The 19745-nt window shown below is 55.1% G+C and overlaps 2 protein-coding genes across 8 annotated transcripts in view; one reads left to right on the top strand and one right to left on the bottom strand.

The window, feature by feature from the left end:
• Nucleotides 1-6678, bottom strand: part of LOC119089919 (uncharacterized) — a 60220-nt gene extending 53542 nt beyond the window's left edge. Inside the window, exons 1-2 of the mRNA XM_037212724.1 lie at nt 6594-6678; nt 6069-6147 (exon numbers count right to left, since the gene is read on the bottom strand). Of these exons, the coding sequence (XP_037068619.1) occupies nt 6069-6147; nt 6594-6612 (98 nt within the window). The 5' untranslated portion in view covers nt 6613-6678. The remainder of the gene's footprint in view (nt 1-6068; nt 6148-6593) is intronic.
• Nucleotides 324-18420, top strand: Gmppb (GDP-mannose pyrophosphorylase B). 7 transcript variants are annotated; one of them, XM_037212303.1, is made up of 10 exons: nt 324-385; nt 10458-10555; nt 11470-11541; nt 11795-11926; nt 13178-13272; nt 14071-14262; nt 14979-15134; nt 15383-15589; nt 16791-16973; nt 17427-18420. In XM_037212303.1, exons 3-10 carry the CDS (start codon nt 11514-11516, stop codon nt 17556-17558), a joined length of 1125 nt encoding a protein of 374 aa, XP_037068198.1. In that variant the 5' UTR covers nt 324-385; nt 10458-10555; nt 11470-11513; the 3' UTR covers nt 17559-18420. The 7 variants fall into 7 exon arrangements, with proteins under 7 accessions (XP_037068198.1, XP_037068194.1, XP_037068199.1 ...); XM_037212299.1 differs by having other exon boundaries at nt 11513-11541; XM_037212302.1 differs by lacking the exon at nt 324-385 and adding an exon at nt 9127-9149 and having other exon boundaries at nt 11513-11541.
• Nucleotides 18421-19745: the final 1325 nt, after the last annotated feature.

Genomic DNA, 19745 nt, shown 5'->3' on the forward strand with positions numbered 1-19745 from the left:
CGGAGTGGCCCGGCCCGCGAGCCTCAGACGGCCGAGCGGAACGGTGACGGGCGGGGATATCACGGCGCCTCAGCCGCGTGCAGCCAGCTCACGGCCAGCTACCTCGGCCGATCCCGGGCCCGCCAGCTCCACTGATGGCGGCTGACCGCCACGTCAGTGCACGGCGACCTTCGCCGCCTCCTCCCCTCCGCGCGATCGGCTCACCTGGGCTCCGGCGGCGGGAGACGGGGCTGGCCGGCGGCCGAGGAGCCCTTTCACCGCGGGCGGGCGACGCGTAACGGCGCCTCGGACCGGCCACCAGTCGACGCCCGACTGTGGACGCAGCGGCACGGCACGGCACGACACGGCACGGCACGGCTCGGCACCGCGGCGCGGCGACTGCCAGGTAAGGCCGCTGGCAGCTGACTCACGGGGCACGTGGCGCAGCGGCCGCCTGCGCGTCGCTATCGTCCCAGACCAGTGAGCTCTGACTCACGACAGGTCCCCGAACGGGCCGCGCGCAGCGACACGGACGCTCTGCGGCCGAGGGACCCCTGAACGGCGGGAGGCCGTGCCGGCTCGAGCGGCGGCTCTCGTCACCACTGCGCCGGCCCGTCTGCCGGTAGGGCACCGCCCGCCGCGGCCGGTTCCTCGCCTGGGAACGGCTGGTCTCCGGCCGCCTGTCGCTTTCATTCCATCGAGTGGTCAGTCACGCGGCCGGCCAGCGCGAGCGGCCGGCCGCGCGAGGCATGGCTCCTCGCCATGGCTGCCGGCTCCGGTGATTAGCAGGATGGCGGGGTGGATTGGCAGCCAAGCTCAGTCAGCCAGGCTCATTCAATCTGGTGGAGCTCAGCCGAGGTCAGGTCAGCACGTGGAATGCAGACCGCACCGGAGAAATGATGCGGTATGCAGCTGTTCAGCTTTTCCCAACCGCGTGTTCCTCAACTGCCTAGCTTTGTAACTGTGACGGACGTGCCATCACCGCCGGTCAAGAAAATAGATGGGACGGTAGAGCTGAGCACTATATCTGAAAGGAAAGCCTCCGCCCACAAAATGCATATCATTGACGCGTTTCTAGTCGTTTTATGCAAACGATGCAGGCGACAGCGGGCAGCAGGCTGTAGTGTTCCCATCTCTACCAGCACTCGCATCTGACGAATCACCTCTTAAAATAATCTGACGCATGACTCTCCTATGCATACCCCGAGGCACACGCTCGGTTTCACGCACCGCGGCGGTCGCCGACACGCCGCCTGACCCGGACGGCGCGGCGCCGGCCGGGCCTGCCGCCACCGTCGGTCCGCCGGCCGGGCCTGCCGCCGCCGCCGGTCCGCCGGGCGGGTACACAAGAGTCAGCCGTGAGTCACGACAGCCGTCCGAAGACGCGACGCGGGCCGTCAGCGGCGCCGGGCGGGCCTGCCAGCGCGGTGCCGCCCACTGGCGACCGGCCAGCCGGCCCCGGCGCTCTCCGGGACGGCAGCAGGTGCTCGCGCCACCCAGCTCCGGGCCTGAACAGCGGACTCGGCTTGGCAGACACGACACCTGACCACGGTTCCCCGCCGGCCTGCCATCACATGGCTTCTCGCGATGAACTGCTGCTCGTCCCCTCCAAAACGGAGCACCAGACTAGGTTGTGTAGTCCTAAAGTCTGGGCTGCCCTCGATACAGACTGATTGCACGAAGTTGGTACACCGAGAAACACCGCAGAAAGAGGCAACGTCGAAGACAAGTCACAAACAAGTGACAACACACGGCGGTGAAGTGGCGAAAACCACAGCGTGGGGAAAGCCTCGGAACCATTTCGCGCCCCCGGGCCTTCGCCGGGCCTCTCGGCCGTCGCTTTCCCCGCTCCCACAGCCGGCCGCATGATTCTGCCCACTGGCTGACGGATGGGCCGGTGCGGCCTCCGCCGCGCGCGCCACTCTCGCCGCCGCTGCCGTGCTGACGTCACAGCGGACGACGAACGACGCTGCTCGGCCGGGCGTGACATTTGTACGGTGCGGACACAAACGCCGCGTGACATACGCTCTGTGTCGTCGGTGACGCGTGACGCGACCAACAAGGTCATCTGCTAGCTCACGGCCCTCCCGTGACATGTCAGGCATGACATGCCACTGACGGCGTCCGGCAGGGGCGACAGTGGAGCGCCCCCTCGCGGACGGCGGCGTCCATCGGGCAGGCCGACTGAGCCAGGATGGCGAACGACCAACGGCGATACGCAAAGGAGTTGCTTAGCATGATTTAGCTACGCAAAGCTTTTAATGTAAGGCTGGAACGTATCGAAAACACATACCGATATGCGTACGCTATCGCTAAAACATTTACAAATGTTGAACGCTATTCGGAAAATCAGGCTCATCCAAAACGTTTTTGAGCGGTCCCTCCAGCTGTCTCGAAAACCTGATCTACCTATGCATAAAACGACACTGTAACGCGGCCGGCAGCTGTTCACGGCCGCGCTGGAGAGGAGGAGGGGGGGGGGGGGGGGGGGGGAACGACAGCCCGGGGCGCGGGGGACGAGCGCGCTGGCAGCGGCGACGGCCGCCGCCCGGCTGCTCTTGGCAGTGCGGGACGGCCACCGCGCCAACGCGCCGCCCAAGCCGGCCGCCGCTGCCGCCGCCGCCGCCGGCCGCAGTTAAAAATATGATAAAACAGGGCGCGACACGGTGGCCGGCCGCGAGAGCCGGCCGGCGACTGTCGGCAGGGAAAGAGCCGGTGACCCGGCCGGCGCCCCGACACGGCGGCCGGGCGTCAGGCCCACCCACGCACTGCACTGCGTCACGAGGCATCACCGCCGTTATCTCCGGTTCAGACCGGGCAACCCGGGCACGGGCTTAGTGCAAGCGCAGGGAGAGATATTCATGTGCGAGAGGCTGTTTCGAAAGAGCGAGTGAGCGCAACAAGTTTATCGCCGTCCCACTGGAGTGAACACCATCCCGCTCCGGTGGCCGATAACGGTTGAAGAAACGCGAGCGACCAAGCCAAGCGATTGCGTAATGCTCCGAGCCATCATGCACGACCGCTATGGCGATCCCCGGCGGCTGTTGCACCAGCGCCCCTGACACAGTCGCCTCCCTGCGGCCTTCTGGGCATTTTACCAGCGGGTTCGAGGGGGAGATCGTGAGGCGCAATGTCCTTGTCCTGTCCCAAGTGTTGGCAAGCACGACGCGGCTGAAAGTCGACAGCAGCTGTCCGTACGCTCAAGCGGAGCGCAAATAACTTCCAGACAAACAAAGGCGGGAAGGTAGCTGTCGATATCCTGCGGTCACGTTATTGCCCATTCGTTTATACATTGTCAACAGGCTTCCAAACTTTCCGTGACTCTTTACCTGCTCTAGCGTCCGCATCCAACGATGTCACAACATTCCAGTGGCAGCCGTCTGGGACGCCGCTGCCCGGCCAAAAACACCAGCCTCTCCCAGGCTAGCTCGGCGGCCCGGACTCGGCCGGCCTCGCCACGCCGAGGCACGAGACGACCTCGAGCGCCGCGACACAGATCGGGTGCCCGGATTAGCCGCCGTCCGGCTGGCCGGGCTCGCTTGCGTGCCGCACGGCTGGCGCATCCCGGCCGGGCGGTGGACTTTTGTCGGCCTCCCTCGAGGTCAGCACGACCGACCGGCCGTGGGCGGGACGTGCATGCCGCTGCACGAAGGTCACAGCCAGCCCTGACGCCGGCGTCTTCAAAGCACGACATCACAAACCCTATTGATGGCAACGCTTCTCGTGTACCGCTGCATTTTTAATCCCGCTTGGCGACACCGTCGTAAATTGTGCGTACATGCCCATCCCTCAGACGCAGCTGTCTAGCTAAGATTTTTAAAAAAATAATCAGGCTAGTTCATGCTAACTTGCTCTAAACAGCAAACCGTCCGTTTGCGTCACCTGAAGAAGCCCAGCCTACAGCAAACTGCCCCAACATCGTCACATTACAACGAATATTAAGGCCCTCAGCGGCGATCTATGCTCCACGCTCACTTAAAGACCGGGTCCCCGCCCTCCCTTCATCTCTCAGTAATAAAACACAGCGCGTTCCCCAGTTTGCGGTAGCGCGAGGTGCCGCAGAACCCACCAACGACGACAGTAAAGTCCCGGAGCCAGCGCGAGCGCCACGGTCCAGGTGCCGCCCACCTGAGCGCAGCGGGGCTCGCGGAATCCGACACGGTCCGACGCGCCCGGCACGCGCGCACACGCCACCCGCCTTAAACACGTTCCAGTTGACGCAGTCATGTTAGAGAGGGGGCAGTGGCCGAATGGTACTGAGTGGTGGGAGGAAATGAACGTCTGACCAGGCCAGAGCGTGCAGGCAGTGATGTTTCGAATGTGGTCTGACAGTTTTTAAGTGTTGCGCATGATCGAAGCGCAGGTGCAGATGATTTGCACCCCACCCCTACCCGGGGCGGGGTGGGGTACGGGGCCTTAACGAGCCTCAAAAACAAGCGGCTCGCCCAGATAACGAGCCAGCTTCCGCGTCTCCTCGGCGCACCACGTCATCAGCTGGCTCCTGATCACACCACCAACCGACAGGGCCCGCCTCCCCGCGCGACCTCTCCGTGAGCAGGACCGCTGGTTGGCGGCGTTTGATGTCAGGTCGGCAGGGAGCGCGCCGCCGGCCAGCGGTGAGCCCAGCCCCGACCCTGGGCGACCCAGAGCGAGCCGACCGGTGGCACAGTGGCCCTGGCGCGAGCTCAACAATGCGCCCGGCCGGCGGCGGCGCCACATTCCGGGCTGGGCCTCCAATCTTCTCCGGGAAATACGGCCGCGTCGACGACTGCAGCGCGCGCGGAGGCGCGAAGGAGGCGCGGCACGCGTCGACGGGGATGCACCGAGTCACCAGCCCCGGGGGCCGGGGGTACTGATGATAACGAGCACTCGTAGGCTTCACAAAGATAGCGAGCTCTCCTCGAGCACACCGTGGGTACTGCGGGGACAACCCGGCACCTTCCCTCACAGATCAGATGCTGCGGTCTTCCCCGCAGCGCGCTGCGGGGAAGACCACGGCTGCGGCTGCGACAACGGCTGCTGCGACAACGGCTCACCTCCGTCCTTGATTTCCATCCGTTTCTGATCCAACTTCCGATTTTAATGTGCGGTGCACACCGTCCACCGACGACAGGCATGCGCAGAAGTGAGGTGTAGGCCAACCGTCAGGTGCAGTGGAGTGTAGCGTCACGAGAGCGCGTCATGAGACCGGGATCTCAGCCACGAGAGCGCGTCATGAGACCGGGATCTCAGCCACGAGAGCGCGTCATGAGACCGGGATCTCAGCCACGAGAGCGCGTCATGAGACCGGGATCTCAGCCACGAGAGCGCGTCATGAGACCGGGATCTCAGCCACGAGAGCGCGTCATGAGACCGGGATCTAAGCCACGAGAGCGCGTCATGGGACCTGGATCTCAGCCACCCCACCCGACCACACTGCCCATCGGCACGCCGTCTGGCCGTCCTTGCCAGAGCTCCACGCCTGGATATTCAAGGCAACTGGTGTTTTTCTCGGCAGATCGCCCAATTCCCGGCTACGCTGATTTAAGCGGTACGAAAACAAACGCCTGTACGCCATCATACATCAACGGTCCGTCAGAATGCAAGGTTCTGCAAGAGAACGCATTCAGGGAAACGCGCAGAAGTGCTTCCTGGAAAAAACTATTTTTACGTAAGCTGGCGTAATATGACTCCACTATTTGGGAGACCCACGCACGGCAGTTGCTCTGTTCCTTGTGGTGGCTTCCACTAACTCCGTTGCCGTGTATTGCACTTTGCTTACGACCAAACACGGCTTACAGTCGTCAGCAATGATGTAACAGTTTAGCAGTTACGTATTCAAACGCGCCCCGACTACGATTTCTGGCAACCAACCCCGCGCTCAAGAAAAACCTTCCCTCTTGTAAGCTTAAGCGGCAAGCGAGGATGACAACTCGGGCCAACGCGTTCGTGGCAAGGGTCGCACGCGTCTTACACCGTAACGGCACATGGTGGGGAAGATGGCCCTTTCGACCACAACATAAGGGCACCATCATCAATCTTTCTACGCGAATGCTGCGCACAGGCGTGCACCAGCACAGCGCGAGCGGAAACAAGGCGGCAACACTCACGCGGGGTCATCCGCCTCGTCGACGGCCGGCTCCGAGGACGAGCGCTTGTGTTTGCCCAGCCAGGGGAACTTGACCCGATCTGAAACAGCCGACACATGCTGCTGACACATGGCGGGCGGGGGGGGGGGACGAATGGCGGACGGGGTGTCGCCGATGGGGGACATCCGACACCGCGCATCGGGGCACCGCGAGCCGCCAGCTGATTCGAGCGGCCTCCGTACGTGAATCGCGTTCCGGCCGCGTCAGAGGCGTCCGTGTCGAGGCAGATCTGTTCAGAACATATGGCGTCCTCGAGCGACCGTGGGGAGCCGGGCAGCGACGTCGATAAACGCGCAGGCGGCTGCTTGGAGGCGGCCGGCCGCGCCGACGCCGACCAACGCGTACGCCGGGCAGACTCCACGCTGCACACACACAGGGCCTGGGGCTGGACGCGCTCAGGCCGCTGCCACGGGGCGCGACGTTCCGCCGGGTAGCGGCGACACGGCCGCCGGCGCCACCGCTCGGCCCGGCCCGGGCGCCGCTTACCGCAGGCGGCGGCGGCCATGGCAGCGCACTCTTCTGTGCCGGCTCGCGGGACACGGTGACGGGCACAGCCGGCGGCCGACCGCCCTCGGGCACGTCTGACGTGCGGCCGCCAGCGGCGGCGGCGGCGCGGCCGGCCGCGGGGTCAGAAATAGCGCGAGCCGCCGCCGGTACCGACGTGGCGAGCGGCGCTGGGCCGCCGCGAGCTATGGTCCCAACCCTGCTCTGGTCAGGCTGCGGCGGCAAAATTGTTTTGATTGGGACGGGCAGTGGAGAGACTGAACATGGTTACTGTTGATTTTGTTTCCAACGCGCTGATAAAACAAGTCCTTTCCCCATTGATTACAACATGCAGTGCGCAACAACACGCCTTACGAAGCTACAAACATAGCAAAGCTATAAGCATCCCAAAAGCATTATCTGCAAAGCTTTATCACGACCAAGCCTGTGCTTGCCTGCTATTTCCTGTTATAGCCCCCTATGACTGAGCACAGCTTTTTCCGTAGCATCTGATTTGGAAGACATGATCGGCGTGGGAAGTCAGATCGGCGTGGGATGCCATACGTGGTGCCAGTCCAGTGCAAATCGAGCCTAGATTTCAGCTGTTCAACTAAGGTTAATGATACCCGGGCATGTAGAAGAGCATTCCAGTCATTTAAAACCGGGGTGCTGAACAAGTTTTGACAGATGAGGGTCTCAGCTTCAGGTTTTCTCAGCCCAGTAGTACAGTGAGGGCAGCTGGTGGAGTCACAGTCCCTCAGGATATGGCAGCACCTCACTTTGTGGACAAGATGCTTAGCTTCTTGTCAGACTCATCTCAGCTGCTCCTGATCCAGCTTGCCCAATAGGTCCCACATGATATTTCCTTACTAAAAATGCAAAAGTACAATGGCCCAGTACATCATTGTAAAAATGTTGATGTTGTTAAATGACAGCCTTGTGATCACCAGCTTATGGATGGCATTAGAAATGGTCTTGGTCAACTGCATGTGGAACCTGAGCCTGTAGTCTATGAAGATTCCAAGGTTTTTCCCTGGGCTCCACTGTGATTCTCCCACCATTCAGGAAGTTCAGTCAGATTCAGTCAGAAGTTCAGTTCAGCTCAGTCAGATCAGATGTGATTCAGTCAGTCACAGATCACAGGTGCAGATGTGCACTACTTTCCAATCTGATGCATTGCAAGGGAAGCTGAAACTCATCACAAAAAAGTTGCTATCTGCTGGTTGTTTGACTGGTTTATGTTCTGCTTTTTGATGTCAAGGCAAATCAACAAGCCACATAAATCTGCTCAACTGCCTAAAACTATAACAATGCAAAGTCTGACAATGAATGTACTACAGCAAAGTCAATATATGAAGGGAGCTAATGTCATCAATATTTAGAAATGGAAACATGAATAATGCTTGACTGGTTTACTTATATTGACCATCCTATGCTTCAAGTTTATCTAGATGATTTGAATAACAAGCAGCTGAAGATGACAAGGCACCAGGAGTGTATTGTCACTATTGCTATCAATGAGGAAGAAACCCAGTGTCTACACTGTTAATAGTAATTAAGCCTACATTAACATTAACATCAAACTGTTACTGGCAATTGCTATTTTTTATCATAATAATAAGGTCACAAAGTGGCACAGTGTGATATTTGTACATATTTTTTTGTTGTAGATGTACCATGTTGGACCTTCCTGGATCCTAGAAAGCATACAAGGCAGATGCTATATACACAATTAACACAAAATACTGCATGAAGGAAAATACTTGACATACATGACATGCTAATTTTGCTCCAATTTACAGCAAACTGGGCGAGTGTGGGAAGTGATCTTGACTTTACATTATTTCCATACCACATCATATATAATCACCATAATTGCATGCAGCTGTGATTGCCATAATGTAAGATAAGGTAAGGAAACATTGTAACTTTGAGCAAAAATTCCCAGCACAGAAAGATGGCTGTCCCTCTGAACACATTTTTGTCATTCTTGATTCCTTCCAGTACAGTTTGACCCCCATAACGATACCCATCTCCAAAGCCTGTATAATGATAAATATTCAGGCATGGATGACATCAGTATGAATGTAACACATCTCAACAAAAAGTGCCTCATCGAACAATATAAATATCCTTACCTTATGGCTAGCTGACGTCTTCAATATTTCCTTCAGCCCGTACACAACATGCAGGCAACTCCAACGGCCCCCAAGATTTTGTTTACACCTCACAATGAAGTGTAACATAGTCGTCGCGGTATGCACCTTGAAGTATGTTTTCGCCAAATTAAAAACAACAGCGCCAAAATAGCTCCCATTTTCATCTGTTCGCTAATCGTTGGCGAGGCTACCATCAGTTTACGATAGTGCTATCATTGAAGCATTCTTGCTTCCAATCACTTTTTGGACCTCTTCAAAAGAAACATACTGCATCAAATGTAATGAGAAACTTTGAACGGGGAACTTATCACCCAAAAACACACATATTTGCCGATTGAGAATCATCGAGTGCTTATTCCGAACGAGCAAGTCAACGTCAATTTAGTTCTTCTTCTAAAAGGTATCCCGAAAGAGGCATTGCTGAGCCAGAGTGGGGGGCGGATGTGTGTGGTTGGTGAGCTAGTGTGAGTGAACAGGCGTGAATAGGTGTATTGTTAGTCCATCGTCGGAGCCGATTGTGGATCCTGTGATTTTTTCATTGTTGTGTATTGCTAGCTGCGTTGTAAAAGTCTGACATAGGGCAATGCACGATGGAGAAGACATTTTGCCGTCGTGGATTTCATCATCTCATGCCCATTGGACCCGTGCTCGAGTTCGATGAACCAGACTACCGGTAAAAGACCATATTTCTGCAGATGCATTATTTACGCTATGATCCTAATGTTCCAGACCAAAAAGGAATCAGGTATCTCATTTTCCATGCATGCTTACCCATATTAAGGTTGGATGTTTCTGTGTAAACATAGTGTGCACTATTTTTGAGCTTGTGTGGGAATCAAAGCTCATTAGGTCCCTTTTTGCTCAAGCCCTGTTTGTCCATCCAGCTGATTGTTTTCGTGTTATCACTAGGCCATGATGTAGCTTCACCTGGGAGTTCTATCTAGAATCCCTGTAAGGTCAATGGACGGCTTGCACAATGAGCAGTTTACTTATCACTTCCCTGACTGCTGCTGAACATGCCTCTTGTCCTTACAGTGATGCCTCACTAAAAATTCAGTTATCCTGATCTTCATGCGCCTGAAAGATCAGATACACTGTGCTGACATCAAGTCTTAATGTCACATAATGTATATTAGGGAGGGGGAGGGTTGAATCTAGTGTGGTCCTGGCAGAGCAGGAGGGGTAAGCAAGTACTAAGATTAATTTGAATCCTCTTTACAGCATTCTAGTCCATCCTCAGTGCATATTCTTAACACATATTTGAGTTCTCTGACAAGTTCCAATGTTCTTCTCCAAGGGCAGGGATTGTGCAACTTGTAGCAGAAGGGTGTTTCTGATAATATTGAGCTCTCTGTTGGTTTAATTTCCAGTGTATTGTATCAGGACTCCTGGATCCTTCATGCTTGCTGGGGCCACCCTGAGGCCTGACACAGGCAGTTGAGACCAGGGTTCTGATTTCCTAGGTTCATCAGCCTTCACTTTTCCTCATTGATGAGTAGCTACCTTATCTTAGCATTGCTCCAGAGCTCTAGTATCAGGCTGGGGGAGTTCCCAACCCTGTTCTGCAGACACTTCCCAGTGAAGCTTATAATTATTTTAAAATGTGGGGGTAAAATGTTAATTGGTGCAATTCCAACCCAAAGCATATTTTCTTCAGCCAGCTTCTTAATTCACATATTACTCTGATGCACAGCATGACTGTTCACAGGAGGTGTCATCAACAAGGCATTGTGAACTTATCCACTGGTGAACTCAGAAGACTTACCCATTAGGTAGCACTGCCACAGTCTCTTTACTGTTAACCAGGTATGTTTTAGAAGTGATGTTCTTTGGCTGTGTTTTTTGTGCTTTGCTGCTTTGCACCAGTCCTCATCCTGCATGCTTGTTTTAGTTCACCAGTCCATGATCACCTCATGCTGCACAGCTTATTCTTGCAAGTTGTCTGTTTTTGTCAATTGGTTTTGTCAATTGAGTGTTGTTGCTATGTTGGCACAAAATATGGCATCATTGTTTTTAGAAGTTTGGTGTTGATCCCCATACCTTTTAAGAAATTACAGAAAACTTGTGAAGTCTTGCTCACACTACATGCCTGCCCACTGGTTCCCTGCATGATTTATTAGTCTGCCATGCAAAGATAAAATGGTATGCCTCATGCACTTTTCAAAGTAAGACTTAAAGAAGGGCCAGTTTTTAATTTAGGGCAAAAGCTTGCATTGCAGGTGTTACACTGATTACAAAATCATGCCTCTGGAATCTCCCATGCACAGCATATTGAAAGGAAATGATGTTGTGCCACCATGTTATGTAAAATGGATGGCATGCATGCTTTGGCTATGGACAGATGTAAGCTGTTAAATGCACAAGGTCTTTGAAGCACATTGGCATAGCACATGATGTGCAAAACAAATAAGTGCTGTCATGTGGGTTTCTGATGCTTATGTCTGGGACACTTGAGGCATGTTCATACCTTAAATGCCTAAAAATTTGTGTTATATGCATTTTTTCTGGAAAGCTTTTTTGCATAGCTTGATAAAAAAGCTGAACTTCACAAACTAGGGTAGCACCAGATGCACCCTCACTTGGGCAATTGAACAATGTAGGAGAGCACTTTAGGCCCAGAAATGACTTCCAAAGTTTTACCTTTGCAAGGCAGTGGTGTGCAGTGTTGTTGAATGTTTTCCCTTTGACTTGTAGCATCATGTAGTCCAATATGTTTTCAGATTCCCCTCCTTTTGTGTGAAGCCCAACATTTCCTGCCCACAGCATGGCTCCCCAGGCTGAATTGCAGAAAGGTAAGATGACAGACACACAGATTGTGCACATACAATGGCTATGTGAGCTTAGGAGTTAACAATACCATCACCATTGTTTTTGTTAATACAGCAACATTAAATGGCTCATTGTTCTTGCTTTTTAAAAATCAGTTGGTAGTCATTGGATTATTTAAGTCACCAGAAGACAACATACTCATTTTTTACTCCAAGCAATGACTTTATACAGCAACACTTTTTATACAGAAAGCATGTTCACAGTAATCATTTTCAGGGGAGAACTTGACAAACATGAAGGCGCTGATCCTCGTGGGCGGCTACGGGACCCGCCTGCGTCCCCTCACCCTGTCGCGGCCTAAGCCGCTGGTGGAGTTCGCCAACAAGCCGCTCGTTCTCCACATGATCGGTGAGTTCTGGGGCTAGTGCTCTTGGGGCTGCAGCTAGATGATGCCATGGGCTGAAGTTGTCGATGTGGCAAATTGATTGTATGCCCTGTCTGTGGGCATTTGTCTGCGTTTAAAATGAACTGGTCCATCATACCAAGCAGTAATGTTCAGGCGTTGATCTGCTCATCCTGACGTCTTGCTGGTCCTACACCGTGTTTGACGCTTCCGTTACTGTTTCTCCATGAATATTTGAACACAGAAATGTCAGGAACTCGAGGGGTGTTAATTGTCAACGCCTTCAACAAGCGTAGCTAGTTACGCGGACACCGCTCCCGCCGCAAAAGCGTTTCGACACATTGAATAGTTTTAACCCAACCCGTTAGTCAAATAAAGTGGTCTTTATTTAGCACGCGCCATGTCACGTCATGTCGCGGCTCTTCATGATAAACTTTCTTCCCCATGTTTGGGAAACATGACATCCTAGGCGGGAGTCGAACTCACGCGGACAATGCGCCCCGAACCCGTTTATTCCTACGTGCCGTGAAATGGCACCAGCGTACTAACCATAAATCCACCGAGGCGGTACGTAAACCGCGAGACCGTACGTACCCCGGATGCCTTCGTCGCGACGGCAGGCTCATTCATCAGCGTGCCGTGTCGCGTCATGAAGACGTTGGCGGTCGTGTTCTGCTCCGTCTTTGACATGCTGTGCTGTACTGCAGTGGCGCGGACGGACGGGTTTGCCCTAAGATGCCGTGTCCTGCCGCGGAATGGCTGTTCGATGTGCGTGTCCCCCCGTGTTGTACCGCGGCGTGCCGCAGAGGCGTCCGGGGATGTTTTTGCTCCACTCCGATTTTTTTCAAAGATTTGATCCTAACCCTTTGAATGGATGGATTTCCGGGATCAGAGCTCACGCTAAGCAGTGCTTGTTGTGCGAGCCGTGGCACCTACCATCCGATCGCGCAATTCCATGTCAACGGCAGAATTTGGTGGCGAAAGCTTAACGTGCCGCAATGCTCGGCACGGTCCGTCCTGCCCTCTGACGTCAACTGACCTTCAGCGCGACCGCTGCCACCAGCCGCAGGACATACCTGTCAAGGGCAAATAGCGAGCGCCCTAAAGCGACTCGAACCCATCCCGCCACGGGTGGGTGCATCGGAAGGCAGGCGCTCTAACCAACTGAGCCACCGGGACGGACAAAGTGCCGCATCATGTCGCGGAAGCGCGGGCGCAACTTGTCGCCACGTGTGACGTACCTGACCGTGCCGCAGAGGCGTTGGTGGACGCGGGCGTGTCGCACGTGGTGCTGGCCGTGTCGTATCGAGCCGAGCAGATGGAACAAGAGCTGCGCCAGGAGGCCGAAAAGGTGCGTATGCACGCTCACGCCCCCCCCCCCCCCCCCCCTCCCCAGTCGTGCGACTGACGCAGAGCGACGCTGGTACGCCCCCAGTCCGCCGCACCCTCACATCAGCAGTCTCCTCCCCACATTGCTGGCCGTACTTAAGGAACTGGTGCAGCTGTGGAGTACTTCCCAATGCCAACCCCTACAAAGGGAAATCGTTTTCATGCCTGGATGGGCACCGCTTCCCATCCCTTCGGCCCAACGCCACCGAGCGCCTTGGTCATGTGTAAGCTTGCTTGCATTCCCGCGTCGCAAGTTCAGGCAGCAGTTTCTGTGTGACCACTTTGAGGCTACCCCGGTTTTTCATCGTACCATTCAGTCATAGTTCTCTGCTGTTGTCGCACTGCACGTTTAGTCTTCCAACAGCGCCTGCCTTGCTCACGGGAACTTGGCTCATATTCAGCCGCGCTTTGTTTTACTGTGCCGAGACTGCTCCCCACTCCATTCTGGTCGCTTTACATAAGGGCTGTATGCGTATAGACCTCGATGAGTGAGAAGGACAGTGATTGCTATGCTGTGCTAATCTTAGCTATGCTAAAGACTTTATCATTCGCGCACCACCCGCATCTGCACCAAATGGAATGATGTAAATTCTGCACCATCATGTTGTGCACCCCTGCGGTGCGTGCGAGCCTACGCGCTGCGTCTCCAGTAGCAGACGCGGGGCTGCATCGGAAGCTGTCGCTACCCAGTAGCTCGTACCCCCGGTGGCAGCTGTGGGCACTGTCTCACGTGCCCCGTCCGTGCCCGCGCGCCCGGCAGCTGGGCGTTCAGATCACGTTCTCGCTGGAGACGGAGCCACTGGGGACGGCCGGGCCGCTGGCACTGGCGCGCGACATCCTCGCCTCCAACGACGAGCCGTTCTTCGTGCTCAACTCGGACATCATCTGCAACTTCCCCTTCAAGGACATGGTCAGCTTCCACAGGAACCACGGCAAGGAGGGCACCATCGTGGTGAGTGGCGAGCGGGGTGCGTCTTCGCCACGGGGTGTGGTGTGGGGCCGCGGTGGTCGGCTGGCAGCTAGTGGGTTTGTCACCGCGCGGCGCCAGCTGGGCACACGTGTGTCGTTTTTAATTGGTATCGATGTGCGCTTTTCTCGACAGCCTTCGCTCTGGGAGTGTGTTGTGCTGCGTACAGCTGTGGGCTGTGTCGCTTGTCTTGCGCACTGTTGGAATGGTCTCACTTTGGGGTATGTGTGCGTTAATGAATTGTCTTTCTGTGGTGCTATCCAATTTAGCAGCGTTTCTTGAAAGGATCTGAAGCATTGTTGGATGTGTGTTTCCACTTGTGAGAATTAAGAGCAGCTGCACCCACCATAGCAAAACATCCTGATTTGACCATTGTTAGCTTGGCAGACCAAGATCCTTGCATTGCTGTATAGAAGACTAGGAAATGTGTCATGCTCCAGGTGGTATGCTCATTTTGTTTGTTTTTTTCTGTGAGGTTGCAGCATGTGAGGCTCCTTTTGCCATCCGCGCTGGACATGAATTGAATGCTTCGGTCCTTGCGCAGCATCTCTAAAACTTAGCCCAAGGATCGCAAATGAGCGTTTCGCGAAGAAGTATGTGCCACAACATCACGGTCCAGTGGAAGACCAGCGATGTCATTTCGAAACACCATTTGCCACTGCCGCCGCTGCCACTTTGTTTACGTCCAAATCGTTTTGCAGGTGACAAAGGTGGAGGAGCCCTCCAAATACGGCGTGGTCTGCTACGATGAAAGAGGGAGAATTGAGCGGTTTGTTGAGAAGCCGTTGGAGTTCGTATCAAACAAGATCAATGCTGGACTGTATATATTCAACACCTCCATACTGGACAGAATTCAGGTTCGTTGCGTTCGTGCGTGCGATCATTGTCCAAGCTAATGTCCAGGGCGCTGACCTGAAGCTTAAAGCTTCCCACGTAGCTGTCCGCAGGCGACAAGTTTATCATTATTACACGTCGACAGCATGTCGGGATATCACTCTGATTCATCCCTCCAGTTTGGTTGTTTTTTTGTTGTCTTAGGGCGTGTCGTGGATAATTGCTGAAGACTGATCAAAGCATGCGTCCAACTTCTCCGTTTCGGTGACAGCTGCGGCCGACCAGTATCGAGAAGGAGGTGTTTCCGGTGATGGCGGAGGACGGCAACCTGTTCAGCCTGGAGCTGCAGGGCTTCTGGATGGATGTCGGCCAGCCCAAGGACTTCCTCACCGGCATGTGCATGTACCTCGGCTCCCTCAAGACCAAGAACCCTTCAGTGCTTCACAAGGGAGACGGCGTGAAGGGTAGCGTCATAGTGGTGAGTGGGTAGCACCATAGTGGTGAGCCGACAACGCCATAGTGGTGAGTCGACAGCGTCATAGTGGCGGATATCGACCGGTGCGCGAGTACCGCTGTCTGAGTTTAGCGCTGCCAGTTTTTTTTTTTTTTGCTTCTTTACGGGGTGAAGCTAATGCTATATGCAGAAGTCACGGATGGGGAGCACATCCGTAAGTTATTCATGCACACAGATGGGATATCTTGTATGTAGTTGCACGAGCAAAGAGTGGGGTTAGTTAGTGGTATCATAATGCAGGCGATCAAAAGACAGCCAGACGGAGCCAGACGCAGTAGAAACGTCCACATGAATTACATTCGAGTGTCCTTCCTGCGTGATAGATAAGTACCAAATGCGCTGCGCTGATGCTTGGGCAAATGTAGTGCTATGCGCCTCGCAGTTGCTGGCATATTTTAGTTAACGAACAAACTGGTTTAATTTGGCACGACTTCGTTCTGTGATTGAGATCTGCGTATTGTGAAAGCCATGTATTTTGAGCAGGTTTTGGTGCACTGAAGCGAGCCTAACACCTGCATGGGTTTCGTTGCGGCAACTGCGTTTAAACGTATGCTGTTCGATAAAAGTGGAAAAAGGCGACGAATCCTTGGGTTTTCGGCATTATGAATTGTGCTGAACCAGGAGATACCGGGTACATTGGAACATAGTACATGGAAATCGCTCGACGTTTCCCGCTGTGCTCGCATCGGTGAGCGCTGATGGAAGCGTTCAATGGTGTAATGGTATACCCCATGATTGCCTGGCAGCTCTTTGACTTTTTCCTGCCCGTATTGAAAGTCAGCTACTTTGCGTACACGAACTCATGTGATCTTCGGAATGTTTTTTTTTTTTAATGCGGCATTTCTCTTCTCATACAACATAAATGGTGTATGTTTTGTAGATCGGATGCTATAAAAAGATTTAACCAAACATCTTGCTCTAACCTCTCTCGACAACTGTCCGGTCCCCATGTACCTTCAGGTAATTTCCCTGCCCCTGTACCCCTCGGTAACACTCACCTGTGCGACCGTCGGATTCCATCGCCCCTGCGCCTCACGCTCCGGGTAACCTCCCGCCCCGTGCGCCTCTCAGCCGCCGCCTGACCCAGCGCGCCCCTCCGCGAGCTTCCTCCCACCGACGCGCGCCACTCGGCGCCGCTCTGACCCGCCGCCGCCGCCGCCGCCAGGACCCGACAGCGCGCATCGGCAGCAACTGTCAGATCGGGCCGAACGTGACGATCGGGCCGGGCGTCGTGATCGAGGACGGCGTCTGCATTCGGCGCGCCACTGTCATGCGCGGCGCCCACATCAAGTCGCACACGTGGATCGAGAACTCGATCGTCGGCTGGTCCTGCGTCGTCGGACAGTGGGTGAGCGGCTGGCGGCGGCGCTGGTGCGCCAGCGGTGCAGGCGTGCGTAAGAATGGCGAACGCTTGGAATTATTTGATTCTGTGGGTCCATGCTGGGTTGCTTTGGGGAATGACGAACGACGTGTTGTGCTACATTGCTTTCTTGTTGACGAGCACCTGCGGGATGATGAGACCGAGCTCAATGTAGTTTTTTGTTAGTTTTTCGAAAATGGACTTAAGCGGTGTGGACCACGTTTTACCTTTTCGTGTGTGGCTGGCTTTCTGCTGTAGGCAGGCCTTAGTGTGGCGCAGCCCCCCCCCCCCCCGCGATTAGCTGCCCGTATAAAGTCGCACGGGGATCGCCTTCACCGCATTGTGGGCTCTCGGCTCGCGTGTGCTCTGGCCGCCGCCGTATGGCGCCACCATCGCGTGCTGACCCGACCCCTGACAGCCCGGTCCGCCGCTCCCCGCCAGGTGCGGATGGAGAACGTGACCGTGCTGGGCGAGGACGTGATCGTGCAGGACGAGATCTACGTCAACGGCGGCATGGTGCTGCCGCACAAGTCGATATCGGCGTCGGTGGCCGAGCCGCGCATCATCATGTAGCGAGTCGTACCAGGGCGGGCCGGCGCCCGCAGCGCCGGACGACTCCGCCCTAGGGGCCGGGCAGCGCCGCTGGGGGCTGGCACAAAGTGGGTTCGGGTCGGGGCACGACGGGTGGGTTCGCACGTGCCTTTCCAGACGGTTGTGTACAAATGCGTGGTGCGACGCGTTGTGGCACAGCGGCGCGCCGCGTTTGTAGCTCGGCCGGTGCCGGGGTCGGCCGTGGATCGATGGCGCTACCGGGCTGCCGTTTTGTTTGCGTTGTGGCAGACAGGGCCCTGTCCGCTATTGCGATGCTTAATTATTTTCAATTTGTGGAACCTTCTGGCTTCCAGGACAAATTACTTCCGTGGGGCGGTACTATACGTAATTGTCGTGAGTTGGCCGGCAACTTATATGTTTCAAACAGCAGCTCCGGTATCTACCCGCTGGAGAAGAGGGCAAAACTTCGTTGCGACGACCACGACGAATGCGCTCAACAGGGCTGTGGAGATCAGAATGGTGCCATGCTGCACGAGATTCCCACGGAGATTCCGTTGTCATATTTGCATTTTGTCATGTGTTTTCACGGTGCCGTTAAGGGCGCCTATGTTGTTTTTATTATGATGCTTGACAAAGTATATATCTCTAAAAATATTTAGTTTATTTTCCCTCAGTGTCCTGTGTGTTCTCACAATAAGTCTTCATTGTAAAGAATATTATATAATTATTATATTTAAAACTTCAGACGCGGGCAGGGACCGTTTCTGAAGTAAGCTGTTTTAGGTTTCGTAAATTATTGCTTCGCTTTGGGGTATGAGCGTCTGCTCTGCGTCCGGTGCATTTGATCTGTTGCGCACCGTAATACATCTCGTGTGAAGTGAAACTGACGTTCTGTCCCACCTGCCGCGATACGAAAACGGGTCATGATGTGTTTAAACACTGCGTGCATTCTCAGTTGGTAGCAACAGCTTATCGTGTTTGGTGTCACACCGACTGGCCGGGACCTCTACCGACTCACCGATTCATGGGTGGAGAGCAAGAGAGAAGACCACGTCGATGTCCGCTTCAGATAAATCCGCAAGACACTTGAGGTCAAATCCACTAAATTCTCGACTTGGTGATCACGGCCAGCAAATGAGCCAATCGCAGCGCTCATCTGCCGCGCTACGTAAGGACATGGAGCGAAGCGTGGTGTAGGCCGGGGCATGACAAAACCCGGACCTGGAGCGTGCACCTTTCCAAAGGTTGGTCTTAACAATGCTATATCCCATTAACGACGAGTGACACCGACGAGTGTGCTCTCAATCGAGACACGCCTGTCAGCGTGCTTGGGTTATCACGCGGATGTCAAACACTTCACTGATTTAAAAGGCAAGATATCGTCAACTCCCTTCCTCTCCCAGACTTATGGAGCATCGTCACAGTATATTGCACGTGTACTCCACTTCGCACTGGGACGGGGACTCTGTTATGTGGAGCTGAACCAACGCGCCCACCATCCAGCCTTCGCAGGAAAACCGATTTCAAGACAAAACATCTGCGTTCCATAACAATCAACATTTCACAGCAGCCCACTACGCACAACACGCCTCACTGCCGAAAGTCCGGCGCGGCGAGCCTTGAGCGGCGGGCTCACCGCCGCCACGTGCCGCCGTCAGCCGGCGGCGGCGCGCGCGCGCTCGGCCGCCTCGGCCGCTTGGCGGCGCTGCTGCCGCTCGCGCTCGATGTACACCGGCAGGTCGTCCATGGGGCGGTAGGCCAGGTGCACGGCCTGCGAGCCGGCGAACATGCTGGCCAGCGCGGCGGCGGTGAAACGCAGGTACTCTGCCCAGCCGACGCCGGCTGGCATGCTGGCTCACGCTCCGTCGGCGGCCCGGTCCAGCGCGCGCTGCGCCTCGCGCCGCTTGTACGTCTTGTCTGACGAGCAGCGAGGGTGGGGGTCACACACGGGAAGCTTGGCGGGCGGTGGCGGGCACACGCCATCATTATCATCATCAGTCATCCACAGGCTAAAACGTAACAGAAAGAGTACGAGAGAAATAAAAACTTCGTAAATCATGCGAACGCTTGTCGTAAAATAAATACATATGACAACACAACGCGCCCAACGTAGCATACGTTCGGGCTGTAGACAGTCAACTGTCCCGTCGGGAGTCAAAATCACGTACAGAAGTTGGTTTCACCGGCGTGCCAGTTGATCATGGAGAA

The sequence above is a fragment of the Pollicipes pollicipes genome, unplaced genomic scaffold (genome assembly GCF_011947565.3).
Source record: "Pollicipes pollicipes isolate AB1234 unplaced genomic scaffold, Ppol_2.1 Scaffold_3087;HRSCAF=3621_pilon_pilon_pilon, whole genome shotgun sequence".
NCBI lineage: Eukaryota > Metazoa > Arthropoda > Thecostraca > Pollicipedomorpha > Pollicipedidae > Pollicipes > Pollicipes pollicipes.

Coding starts and splice junctions, on each gene's coding strand:
- Gmppb (XM_037212303.1), top strand. CDS start 11,514: ATGGCTCCCCAGGCTGAATTGCAGAAAG. Junction 14,263..14,978: donor GCAAGGAGGGCACCATCGTG/GTGAGTGGCGAG, acceptor ATCGTTTTGCAG/GTGACAAAGGTGGAGGAGCC. Junction 15,135..15,382: donor CCATACTGGACAGAATTCAG/GTTCGTTGCGTT, acceptor TTTCGGTGACAG/CTGCGGCCGACCAGTATCGA.